General features: G+C 30.1%; 1 protein-coding gene across 4 annotated transcripts in view; it reads left to right on the top strand.

The window, feature by feature from the left end:
• LOC130896201 (homeotic protein ultrabithorax) overlaps positions 1-13,363 on the top strand; it is a 376,840-nt gene that overhangs the window by 217,196 nt on the left and 146,281 nt on the right. For 2 of the 4 annotated variants that reach the window (XR_009059542.1, XM_057804127.1), the window contains exon 2: positions 5,441-5,455. The exons of the other annotated variants lie outside the window; for them this stretch is intronic. Coding sequence is in view for 1 of the 2 variants with exons in the window: in XM_057804127.1 (XP_057660110.1) it covers positions 5,441-5,455 (15 nt within the window). In the remaining variant the exon portion in view is untranslated. The remainder of the gene's footprint in view (positions 1-5,440; positions 5,456-13,363) is intronic. 4 annotated transcript variants of the gene reach the window in all.

Here is a 13,363-nt window from a genome sequence, read left to right as displayed (position 1 = left end):
CCTAACTGCATGGGGATGGGTATATTGCCTATGAAAACTCTCAAGAATTGCAAAATCCTCTGGATGTTACTGAGATAACCCAAGTCAAGATTTACTTCAATGTGTTAGTTTCTTCCTTAGCTTAGGATGACGGATCCTTGGATGCAGTTAGTAAAGCTGAGCTTGCGATCATTTGCATGCTGGAATATGATTTACAGAGTGTTGTTAGAAGAAGAAGAACACGAATAAGAGGAATTTAAAAGATATCAAGTAAACAAGTTCACTATTGGGTTTATGGAAATCATTCAAATCGACTGAATCGAAGAAAACGAATCAGTACATTAAGCAGTGTTTATGAGGATGGAATATATTTCAAAGCCTGAACGATTCTATAAAATTCGATAATGTAAACAGTACGCGTTGAAGGTGCTATCATTCTATTTTATATAGTAGGTATAATTAGATTACTTGAAATTATCATCTGTTCAAGTATTTCAGTAGTTGTTCCATTTGAGGGTTTGGTTGATTCTCCTCAGTGTCGTAAAGTTTGAATCGATTTTTGTTGATGACCAATGTCATTGAGTCTACAATGTCCGCTTTACTAATTGTTCGAGTTGTGTTTACAATTATATTTTTGAGTTGACTTATTTTATCAACAAATGATAAACATCCTTTAGGTAGTTTTAATATCTTGCTATGCCCACTTACGATTTTCGAAGCAAGAATTTATAATTACGTCATCAGTAAAGAGTTTTGTCTACGTCGCTGGTATATTCAGTTTGCACAAGACGTAACACATAAAATTTAACAAACTTCTTGTGAAGCTAATATCCAAATTTTGTTCAATAATTCTTGTGCTCAAGTTTTTCGAGCCAAATAAGATTTTACAAGTGATTTTTATTTCATAATGGATGATACTCAATCAATTCCAATATCAGAGCTCTCCATATTCCGTACAAATAGATCTAAAAAAGAATTTGAATAAATGAATAAATAAATAGATTTAAAAAAGAATTTGAAATTGATGCACAAACAAACCAACATATTCGATAAATTATATTTAGGCTTGATGTCAAGAGTGATCATTAAACAAAACGATGATGTATGTTCGCAATGGGATCATTCTGTTGGTTGTAAAACAATTAAGGATGTATGAATGCATAATGAGAACATCGACAATAAATTACGGCAATCACGTCTGTAATTACAGGTTGTAGTGTATTCGTATGATTGTGAACTAGTATTTTACACCATGCTTAGCCCTAGAGCCAGAATAAATTTATACCTAAAATGAGTTCTATTGATAATTCCAATCATAAAGCAATTAAAGGGGGTTTTTATCACTTGTATAAGAAATTAAAATAAATTCATAGTGAACATTTATTAGTTACAAAAATAGTTGATAAGGTTTTGTTTTCGTTGAGACATAGTTTATTAATTCGCGAAGGTATTCCTTAATTTTTAAGTTCATTTGAAATTTTCATTCTTCGAACCGAAATATTTTATCAAATTTAACAGGTAAAAAACACGAATAAATGATATTTATCCCACCTATGTTTGTATAGTTGTTTTTTATTGACACCTTTTGTTATTTTCTGAACTGACAATGCTTTAGGAATACAAGCAAAAGCTTTATGATCATCTAGTGTGTGCTTCAACGTGCATGAGCTGAATGGTTTCTGCCACAAGTAGTACCATCATTTTAAGAAAAATCCAATTCAAAAATCAAAGAACATATTATTTAATTGTATTTATAGCTAATTTGAATATGGACCGCTTTTGTGGTAATGATTTATATACAGAAAAATGATCATCCGTTTCCTCATTTTCTAAAGAAATAATATCGTTTTCTCTATCAACATTCAATTTACTACAATTTAGTTTCCTCTGCTATGACATGTTTTTTAGCGTTTTACCAATTGTCCGGTGGTAGATATAATAGTAGAAGTACATCTTGAAGTTTAAGTGTTTTATTCATTCTTGCCACATATCCATTCATTTGCATCTAATGTACTCAATTTCACAATGATAAGGTGAAAGCCGGAACACATTCGCTATTCTATTTATATTATTTTGTTTAAATATTGAGATGAGCTTTAATCGGCTAGTTATGGATTCCCATTTTAAGCTGTTAAAAGGCTCCAAGCTTGGCCAAGTCTTTGTCAATTTCATTGCAACTAAGTCCCCTATATCTAAAGATGCAAAGTAGCTTTAAAATCCTTTCACCAGCAAGTTTATTGAGAGCACGATAAAAGTCCAGTATCAGCTGTGATTTTTCGATCAAGTTTTTCAGAGCCATTAGTACCGTGCAAATTTGCCCATCAATGTGGTAAGTTACCCAGTCTTTCCTGTTAAAAACTTATTCTTAAATGTTGTAAATATATTCAAGTGAACAATTTTTGTTTATCTTAACATGATGTATGTTTTCAACATCGCTGTCATTTTAACAGAACAAATGTTTGTTTTTTCGGGAATGCGGAACTCGAGGCTGCACCATAACCTAGCCCATTGGGTCTTCATGCACTGTTCGCAGGAGTGAAAATATTATCCGCGAACGATTTAAACTTGAAATTTATCGCTATACATCGCATTATATAAGGGAAATATGTTGTTTTTATATCAAAATAAATTTGTATTTGCAAATAATTTTGTAGTGTTCATTTTCCAATTTGATTTAGGTTTCCGAAAACAAAAAAAAAATCTCAAAATGATCAGTAATAAAAAAAGATTTCGAATTTATAGTATTTTTTTAATTATTGTTGTTAAATGAATCAGTTAATTCGATAGCTGGGATTGAAGAGATTCTTTAAACATATTTATGAAAATTGATTATCAATTTTTAAATTCTTTGTACTTTATACGTGCATCTGGAGGTGAAACTCCAAACTATCCAAAGTAATTTGTTTTTACATAAAGTTGATAAAACAAAAATTAAGTGCTTTCATTAAATTAATTGAATTCATTTCTCCCTATACTCCCGTAATTTACGTAATTATTATTATTAGAGTGCCTTTAATAACTTAATTTTCCTGAAACACAAATTTACCACAAGAAAACCTAATAACCGTTGAGAGTAGGTATATAATCGCTTGCACTAAAAATTTGATTCGTTGTCATAATCGGTATGAAATCGATGAACATGTGGTATGATTATCAATGGCCGGCGGTATTATGTTGGAGTTATCTGGTAGGTCGAACCTGAAACCACAACTTGGGAGGTCTCTTTTGATCTGCACTTCTTACAATCGCCATACTTTTTCACCATCACATATATACATCATACTTTTGAGGTATGTATTCATATAGATCGATTAATAAACAATGATCAATATCCAGGATGAAGAAATACATCAGATTTTTTTTACTTCACTCATAAAAAAGGATAGATTAAAATGCACGTTTCTATATCGGTGAAACAATAATAATAAAATTTAACGAAATGCTTTTATAGATTATCCACAATGTAATGGATTAAAATAGTTTGGATCAGATAAGATGTGTCCAATTATGACTATTGTTGCTATTACAATGATATTTTATATTTTAATACATCATGCGAAAGGAAAGGATTTTTTTGTCGTGTTTGCGGTAACCTAGAAAAAACTTAAAATTCTTATCCGGCTCTATTCATTCATATTTCCAGCAGCTGCATTCGATCACTCACTGTGTTAGTGGTGCTCGTCACAGAGATGGTTAATCATAATCTCAATCAAATTTATCGCAAAAATGGTCGATTCAGCAACTAAAACTTGCGATACAGTATTATTTCTTGTGCGTTAGCATTAAATGGAGGGCCATGAAAACGTGGAAAATATCAACAAGTAAATTTTAACTTAATATTTCTCGATCAGAACCTCTGTGCAAAAATGGTTCCGACAAACCTTTCAGAAGAGCAACACCAACATCGAATTTCAATCGCAGATCAGTGTTTCCAACAGGCAGAAAGTGCTCCTACGCCAGAATCAAGAGTGGATATTACCAAATGATTTAAAACCCAAAAAACTCTGGCATGGGTAAGTCGAAAGTGAAAACGATGCTCATCCACTTTTTAACAAACTACAAAAGAAGTCCTCTTCATTTGGAAAAACCACGAATCAAATACTCTAATCGAAAAAACTGGATACTCCAAAAAAAAAAAGGAACGCTACATCATAATAATAACATCTTCTTATAATAAAATCGCACAAATAACGCAGTTTAAATAGATTTTGGACGTCCAAATAAATGCAATAAAAGTGATGTTGGAGGTTCGACAACTTGAAACAAATTTTGTATTATTGCAGAAGGGAATCAACTTGTCACCGAAAAATTTTATAATAAATATTTTTTAAAGCATCTTTTCTTAATTGTCAAACTTCGTATATTAGTTTTGACTAGATGTTGTTCTTAAGGTTTTTCACAACATAAAAGAGGGGAGAAAACAAAATAGTAACATTATGTTCCCGACTAAAAGCCTTGATGATCGCAAGAGAACTGGTTTACAAACCTTTGTGACTACCAGATTTCTTGAAATTGTACAAATTAGGTCATCTAGGATGCAAAATTCGATAAATAAAGTTACTTAGTTGGATGGCAATGGCAAATCACTAATAGTATAATGCCCAGATAACACATCGTCGAATTATTAGAAATTAGAGTTGCCTACGTCCGATTATGGACATGGCACAAAACGTTTTTTTGAACCACCAATTTTTGTGTAAGCTTTCAAAATCGATTTACATGATTATAAATAACTATAGTAATACGTTTCAGCTTACTTCGTCAAACTATTTCTTGAATAAATACTTTTATCATTTAAAGAACTGCTGATGTGATGACCAATCAATCCGGGTTTTTCACTTTCAACAACTTCTAATTAAAGTTTATTTTCCAATATTATCAACATTAAAATTGTATTTCAAACTATATTCATTTAAATTCATTTTTATACAGAATGGGTCATAGAAAATAGTTCACCTCTGGATTTGACAGTAGATATTAAATTTTAAGCAAATGGGAGATGAGACACGTTTAAATGCTTTATATGGGGTACATATTTGTAATAGCGAGATCGATAGTGTTTCAGCATTTGTTAAAAAAAATGCCAACTGCAAAATAAAAGGTTAAGCTCTTTTCTGTTACTCTGTATATATAATCTATGTACTATCACTTTTGGTGTCATCGGAAAAGAGATGACAAATTTTGAAGCAATTAAATGAAACGTGTTTTGTTTCTTTTTAACCAATAATGATTTGGGAGTAGAAATATATAATCTCATTATTCTACTCAAACGAAATTGCTTAACGAAGTAGCATATTTTTATTTATTTACCATAATTTCACATAGTCAATGGGAAGAAACTATATTTGGAAATTTTTGTTATCAATTCCGCTAATTGGCAATATATTTTATTCAACCGCTAAAAAACTCAAAATTTTTTTAAAATTTTTTTGGCTTTTAATTTATTTTTTCTTGTTTTCAGGCGGTGGCGTTCTAGGTAAGCAACAAAATTTTTTAATATTATCATTTAAAATGAAAAAATCATTTTTTAAATTCATAATAACAAAATATCTGTTATAATTTGTCATCTCTTAATTACATTTTTTTGTAAGTAGATGGGTTCGGTGATCTTAAAATTTCACATCTTTAAATTTATCATGAATGAAATAATGAAAACAAATTTCACTGTAATGACGCCATTTTCAAACCTCCATATAATAGGAATAAATATTTCTGACGAAACTAGTAAGTCTGATCAGTGTTTTTATTTTAGAACATTTGTCAATTTGTCGATAGAACAAAATGATTTGTTAAACAAAGAATTTTTTGCTGGTTCGGTAACTTATGGAAATGCCTGACACGTTATTTATAGAAAGGCCACACTGAAGGAAAAAATTTTTTTTAATGTTAGATTCACATATATGTCGTTGCCGGGTGGATAAACAAACACGAGCCCCCTTCTGTGAAACTTTATAATCCTCATTTTAATAATAAACCTGATATCCACGATCACAGCTTCTAGATAGAACAAAGAATGAAAACAATAAATCCCCAAACGTCCGAAGAAATATTGCGCATAGGCGTACTTCGAAATCTAGAATAGAAAAGTAAATATATACTTTTTCTTAAATAGTAGTTTTATCTGAAAATTAAGAGAAACTAAGACGAAATAATTTGATGAAAATAGAGAATAAACAAATAAAATCGAATTTTATAAATTACTAATTGTATACAACGAGTTTCATTTATAAACGCTCCTAGTAGATTTTTTTTCGAATAAATATTTTTTAAACTGAAAATGAAGATAATTTTATCAAATTTACGTGAAACCGTAATAAAACTAACTTAATTTGAAATTTGAATACTGTTTCCCAATGTTTCTAGTTTCATTATTTCTTTGGAGGTTATTTTGTAGAAAGACCAACATGTTTTTTGTCCCACCTTCTTAAAACCATGAATGCATATTCGTTTTACTTGTAATATTCCAAGATAATATGTGGAAAGTTGATGAAAAAGTATGCATGTTTAAAAAATCATCCACGCCAAAATAATTGGAATATTGAGGTAAGATTCCAGAAAGGTGTTTATGAAAGCTAGATGTATGTGGGAAAAAATCAGGATTAGGATATAGCTGGACTTTTCCATTGTTTTATTATCTAATTATTATCCAATCATTTATAAATATTAGTTAGTCTGTGTTTTATGTTAAAATGTAACGGAAAATTCAAATATTTGTCTTCCCAGTTTATTAAGAATAATTCAACCTAGCACGGTTGCTTAAACATTTCGAAAATCCAAAATACCTCTCATTTCCAAATTCTACATTGCATTTCAAACACTATTACATTCTAAACTCTTTTTCAAAACGGACAAGAATCATTTTAAAAGTCACATTTTTTTTGATGATAGGTTCATTTGCTCTCTAATATATTTTAAATTCCAATCATCTTCTAAGGTTCTTTACTAAAAGCATATTTCTGATTGTATCATACCGTTTTTTATATTCATCAAAAGTTACTGAGTCCAAAATTCAAATATCTATTTCCTCAGCTATCAGTTACTATGTTATATTTCATTTTCTAATCTCCATTCAATTGAATTTTAGATTAATCATTCTTGAAGTTGTTTATTACATAACTACATATCAATGCACAAACATTACGTAGTCTAACTGTATGTTTCAGCTTTTCTTCTTGCTTTGCCATTTACTGCCATTTACTTTTTTGTCTTCTTTAAAGTTTTTCGGTTATTCTTCAGCTGCACTAGTATATTCAATTCGTCTTATGTATTCCATCCATCATATTTGATGAGGCTTTTATAATTATTTTATGTTCCTTTAAGTTCAAAGTCCAAAATGATTTTATTTTCTCCTTATATTCTTTGAGAATATCAAGTTTTTCTTTAATAGCTTTCGTTGCTTACAAAAATGCAGAAAGTGTGGAATTTATGGTATGCTTATAAGCCTGCTTGAATTCTTATTCTTATCTACATAACGGTTACTAATAATTCCAAAAAATGGAGACTGTTTACCTTTCTAAAACAGTAGATATTGTTTCATAGTTCATATCCATTTTTTGCTTTCATTTATATCTAGTCTCTTTTTAGCTGGGTCCCTTTAGTTTTTTTGAAATTCTCAATTTTTTGTTAACATGGCTAAAATATCACTAAAATCAAAATTTTACTCTTCGGTATGGAACTACAATATTTATAGGATAGAAATCATCACCTGTTCCATGGAAGTTAAAGTTAATAACTAGTAGGAAAAATGGCAAGGACAATTACTTCTAATTCGCTACACAATCAACATTAGAAGCTAAACTTGTTTTATCCTTGATTTTTGTTGAAGATGTTCTTAACAAAAATAAGAATATAGATACAAACGTACAACTATGCTTTGGGAATCAGTAACTTTCGGTTTTCATCTGATAATTTTGTCAATAATTCCAATATTAATACTATTTTTTCAGGGACTCTAAACCTACTTTTAGTCACACTATCGGAGCCTTTATGGACAAATTTTTTTCTCATATTCTGAATTCACTAGTTATCTATTGCTTTCCCTACTACTTTACCTTTTCCAAAATTCATATTATATCAAATGAAGTTTCAATACATTCTTGTTACATTTTCTAGACTGATTTATAAAATCCTGCCTAGCTTTACAAACACACTACCTACGTTTATGATAAGGGACTCGTAAATTTAAAAAATGTCCGAGTAAAGGATATACTCGCGTCGATTTATCTTTACATCACATTCTCTTAGTTATTAGTGATTTATAGTTTCTTTATCTGAAAAAAAAGTAAAAATAAAATGTCTGCAAAAGGGGCGTCCAAAGAATTATTGGACTCTCCGTTATCGAAACTTGGGCGGATGAAATTTGTCTCTTGAGATTAGAAATTGCCCGATTCGACAAATTCGGTTAAGAAATCGAGGGTTTTGTGAGTTTTGTTACTGCGACTTTAATTATTTTTATTGCCCATAATTTATAAGAATTTAAACAAGTTATTATTTATTGACGTTATCAGTTATACTACGAAAATAAAATCAAATTGAATTCAGCATGATAATGATAATTTTTTGTATGAGAACCCGCTTCAGAAATATTTTAAAAGATTAATGTCGGTCTTGAGACAATCTTCATACATTTCCCATGGAATTTTCTATTAGACAAGAACGGGTTTCAAGGTCCAGATATTTGTGGATTTTTATTCGTTCTAAGTTCCTTCTGGGACTTCTGTAAAATCGAGACAGAATGTTAATATCATCTACATTTCCTGATAGTATGGAAATAATGGGGCAGTATTTTTTCTTTCCAGCTAAAAATTGTTTTCTAGATTCCTGAAAATGGTTGATCTGATTTGAATGATGGGCTATGTAGTTGTCTTAGTCGTATCCCTAGGTCTTAAACGTGCTTTATAAGGTTGAACCCGCAGGTCAAGCTACGGCAGAAATTCCCTACAGATATTACAGCACAATTTTTGCAATGCGTGACCAGGTATTATCATGCATGAACATAGAATTAAAAAATAAAATATCTGTTATATATCTTTTACCTTTATGAAGACTCAGTTTGGTTTGCCATAGATTTATCAGTGAACAATTTTCTTTCCCAATATTTATCATTCCAAGCAACGTGTTAATAAGCGTAATACATATTTTACTTCTTACGGATGAATGCCTTTTAAGGGCGTAGGTGCGCTAAGTCTTATTAAGCCGTTAATCGAGATTTGAATAAGAATACAGATAGATTTTGACGAATTTCGATTTTCTTCTTATCTTATTGCGTGTGAATTCTACTTTGTCGGCAGTATCATACAGTTTATTTTAAAATAATTTATATCTGTTATGAGCTGTTCATCACTTTTTTGTCACGTTTTCATTTAAGTTAACGGAAGGTTGCAGCTCTGATCGAATGCTCAGCCAACGTTGGAAGGTGAATGTTGGCGCAAACGTTGGACACATCGTGTAGTATCGGCTTTAGTATATTATCAAATCAGATATTTCAAATAGAAGATTTATTCCAAGAATTATTCTCCCTCTATATTTTAACATGTATTTGTTAGGTCATGCAGGATTTTTTAAATAATTTATTTGTTCATACAGTTTTCACAATTTTGTACTGCATTTCGAAATGTAACCATTCACAATATCTACAGTTTTAAATGTATATGCGTATTTTGGAATATTAAATTTGATCGTTTTTTTTTTAATGGTTTGTCTAAGACCATAAACATCAATCATCAATTATTAAAAACTTATATTTTCAAATGAATGGTATAAATAAATTACCAATATCTTAAGAATTTATTTTATTTCAAAACTAGTTGAAATAACATTTTGTCAAAGCGTCCCCATCAAAATACAAAGTCGTTGTATTTAAATTTAAATGAAGTCGGAACATAAAAACTCTCTCATTTGCAGTAGTCATTTTCGATTTAAATTAGAGTATGTCTGCTCCATCTGTACATCTTCATCTAAATTATATATCATTTGTTGAAACTCGGTACATAATCCAGATATTAGTCTATGTTTGGGAGCGTCTAGGTATACTAAACTGATATTTCTCAAAAATAGAACTTCAAATTATCAAATTAGGTGAAAATTTCTAGATGTAATGAACAAACATGTGTAAAAATTACTGGACTCATAATTTTAACATCAAACACCAGTCTTCCATATTGTAAATACGATAGAATCTTCCTTTTTCTATTCTCTAATCTCATCAAATAGATTTGCGCATACCATCGAAAAGCAAGTCAGCAAATACAATCTTAATTTAGTCACAATTACTGTACTTAAGACTGCAGCTAGCATTGATAATGACTAAGGATTGGTCAAATCAAATATATAATCTTGGCTACTTGATATTGTGAATCAACCGATTATATGGTAACTTTATTGTTGTTACAGCCAACAGTATATAGCTCAATATCAAAGTAAATTCAGGGATACTTGAAAAAAAAAATACCTAATTGTACCAAAATACCTAACTCATACAAATTTTTTGAAATTATTCAAATAGAGGCAAGCGGTTCTAGTAGTCAAGTACGTTAATTGGGTTTAAAATATTCATAGTGAAAAATTACATATTTTCGAGATATAAAATACTGGTGGTTTATATTATAGTACGATGAAGATGTAGATCACAAGTGTATACATAATGCATGTCGGATAGAGTACAAAATAATCTGAGAATCGGAGGTTAAAAATTAAGACTTACAACTCTGAGAGAAATGCGGCACGAAATTCCTTTGTTCTCCCTTGCAAACAATGGAATGTTAAACAAGCTGAAAGCAAGTTTTACATGTAATTTTAATCAAACACTGGTGCATAGAAGCTTCGAATTCACCGATATTATAATTGGGTATTCTAAAAGGTGCGATTTTGCACACAATTTGCACCATAAACTGAAAACTCTATAGATGTCCATAAAGATACTTTGCATAAAGCCGCTGTTTTGCAACCTCACACCCACTTTGGCTCGTATTTGCGATTTATGAACGGGGATATTTTTATTGTTTATAACAACTTTACCTTCTACACGATACAGATCCCAGACAGAAACGGACTCAGAAGAAATATATAGCAACCGTCAAATCTAGAAAATACATTTTTCTGTAATAAACACACAGTACGCGTTCGTTTAGGACGAGATAAATCAAAATCCAAAAATAATAAACATTAACTTCTAACCTTATTTAATAAACACGGTGAAAATTTTTATTTCATTTTGTGGACTGAACAACGAAGTCAGTTAAAAATGATAAATTTTTTAACAATAAAGTTTGAAAGTAAAAATAGCAAATTGTTTCAAAGATTTCACTAGGTGCCATCACGTATCTTTATTGCAACTTAAAGTTCTGTTTTCATCCAATTTCTTGATGTTGTAATGAATCCTTGAGATGTATCTTATCTTTTTTTTTCTTTTTTTAAAATTCATCATTTCCTTGAGGATTTCTGAGAACTGACTTCTGACCTAGAATATCTCATTCTCTTGAGCTTATATCAAAGATCTTCGATAAAATTAATGCGTTGTCCTGTATTAACATGAAATCTTCCTCTAGGGAACCAGTGCATGACCTATGTGTATCTATGCGATAGTAGAACGTAGTGGTATCATATTTTCAATACGAAATTTTGAGAATATGATAGATAAATATATTTTTTCCCAACTATATATGATATTTTTAAGAACAACTAAAAAATAGGATCTTTCAATCCAGTCTTGCTATTGAAGTACGAGTACATTAACATTATGTTGTTCGTAATGTAGATTTAGACATACTTACGATTTCATAAAATCTAGGACATTAGAACATTACTTAATATTTAAAGCTAAAATATGAAAAACATCAAGCATTTTCACCACGTCAAGTTTTTCATTGAGAATATTAAATAAACACTTCACTAAAATGTTTCTTAGAAGTTGTATTGATCATCAAGTTCACTGATTCTTAATTTACTTGCCTATAATATTTTTCAATATCGTTTGGCTAATACCAACTGCTTGTGCCACCATTTCCGGAGTTTTCCCTAATGAAACTAATGTCTTATCATGTTGTGCGGCCAGTGGTATAAATTTAAATACATTATGTACCATTTCAAAACTTTATGCATTTGAAATCTCATTTATTTACGATATTTACGAATGGTAGCTGCTATAATTGTTGGCATGTGTGATAAGTGCTTTCAAAGCTGATGGTGACTAGACGGAAGATGGGACAAGATGGTATTGGACAAAGAGTGAAATGTGAGAAAGAAAAACAATGAATAATAATAATTCTCCGGTTATAAACATAGATGAATAAACTTAATTTAGTACTTTTACTCGGAAACCCGATCCATGTTTATAATAGCTGAGTATATTGAGTATTTTAACAAGTCAACCATAGTTCACGTGGTGATACATACCTTTATATATCGGGTAACAAGATGCGTACTACATAAGCTTGCAATTCTTAGCTCTCTCATTTTCTTTAAATCGAAAATAGTTTTTTCGATTGCGAACCACAATATAAAACAACTTAGCTTGGCCAATAATAAGATAATGATTGAAACAAGAAGTAAAATCCTTTTGAAGACAACAACTGATACCCAAAGAGTAGAGCACACTAACATAATTTGTTCAATTGAGCGAGTCTCTAAGACTGGCTTTCAAGTTGTCGTTAAAAATAGTACTTGAAATATCTGAACAAAAAAATTAATAAATTATGAAACTCTATCCTAAGTACAAATAAAATTTGATTCTGTTTGTAAGAGTGCATAATACAAAATATTGTTCCTCAGTTTATTCTATAATAAATATACATTAGGAGTTGATTCTAGATGTTTATCATTATTTAAAACATGTGCCTAACTTAAGTATTTACAAATTTTTGGAGTCCGTTTCTGGATTATAGAACAAGTATCGCACGGATCTGAACATACAATAGAATATAGTCTGCGGCTTTTCTATATATAAATTACTATGTAGAAACTAGAGTTCTGTATTAATTCATACTCAACTGTAAAGCTTTATTTCCTTTTCTCAACAATATACATTTCAGTCGTCTTCGCCAATAATCATGAATTTTATAACAATTATTTGTAGTTAATAAATTCCTCACAACATAAAAAATATTGCCAATAGGTATATACATTTTCATCTATATAAATACGTAAAAAACTCCTCAGTAGGATGATTTTGATTAAGAACTTTTCAAAAAATATAAGAATGTAATAGCGATAGATGTAAGAAGCATTTATTTATTTTGTTGTTTCGTTTCCTACAGAACAAGAGTTGGCCTTGACCTTGTTTTATCAGTATTTCTCATTTTAGTTCAACAGACACGGTGTAATAACTTTTATTTCAATAACTGACAGATAAATGATATGGTAAAATTATTGTAGAACAATATCCTGA

The sequence above is a fragment of the Diorhabda carinulata genome, chromosome 7 (genome assembly GCF_026250575.1).
Source record: "Diorhabda carinulata isolate Delta chromosome 7, icDioCari1.1, whole genome shotgun sequence".
Classification (NCBI taxonomy): domain Eukaryota; kingdom Metazoa; phylum Arthropoda; class Insecta; order Coleoptera; family Chrysomelidae; genus Diorhabda; species Diorhabda carinulata.
Note: the sequence above shows the minus strand (reverse complement) of the source record. Positions and strands in the feature narration are given on the sequence as shown.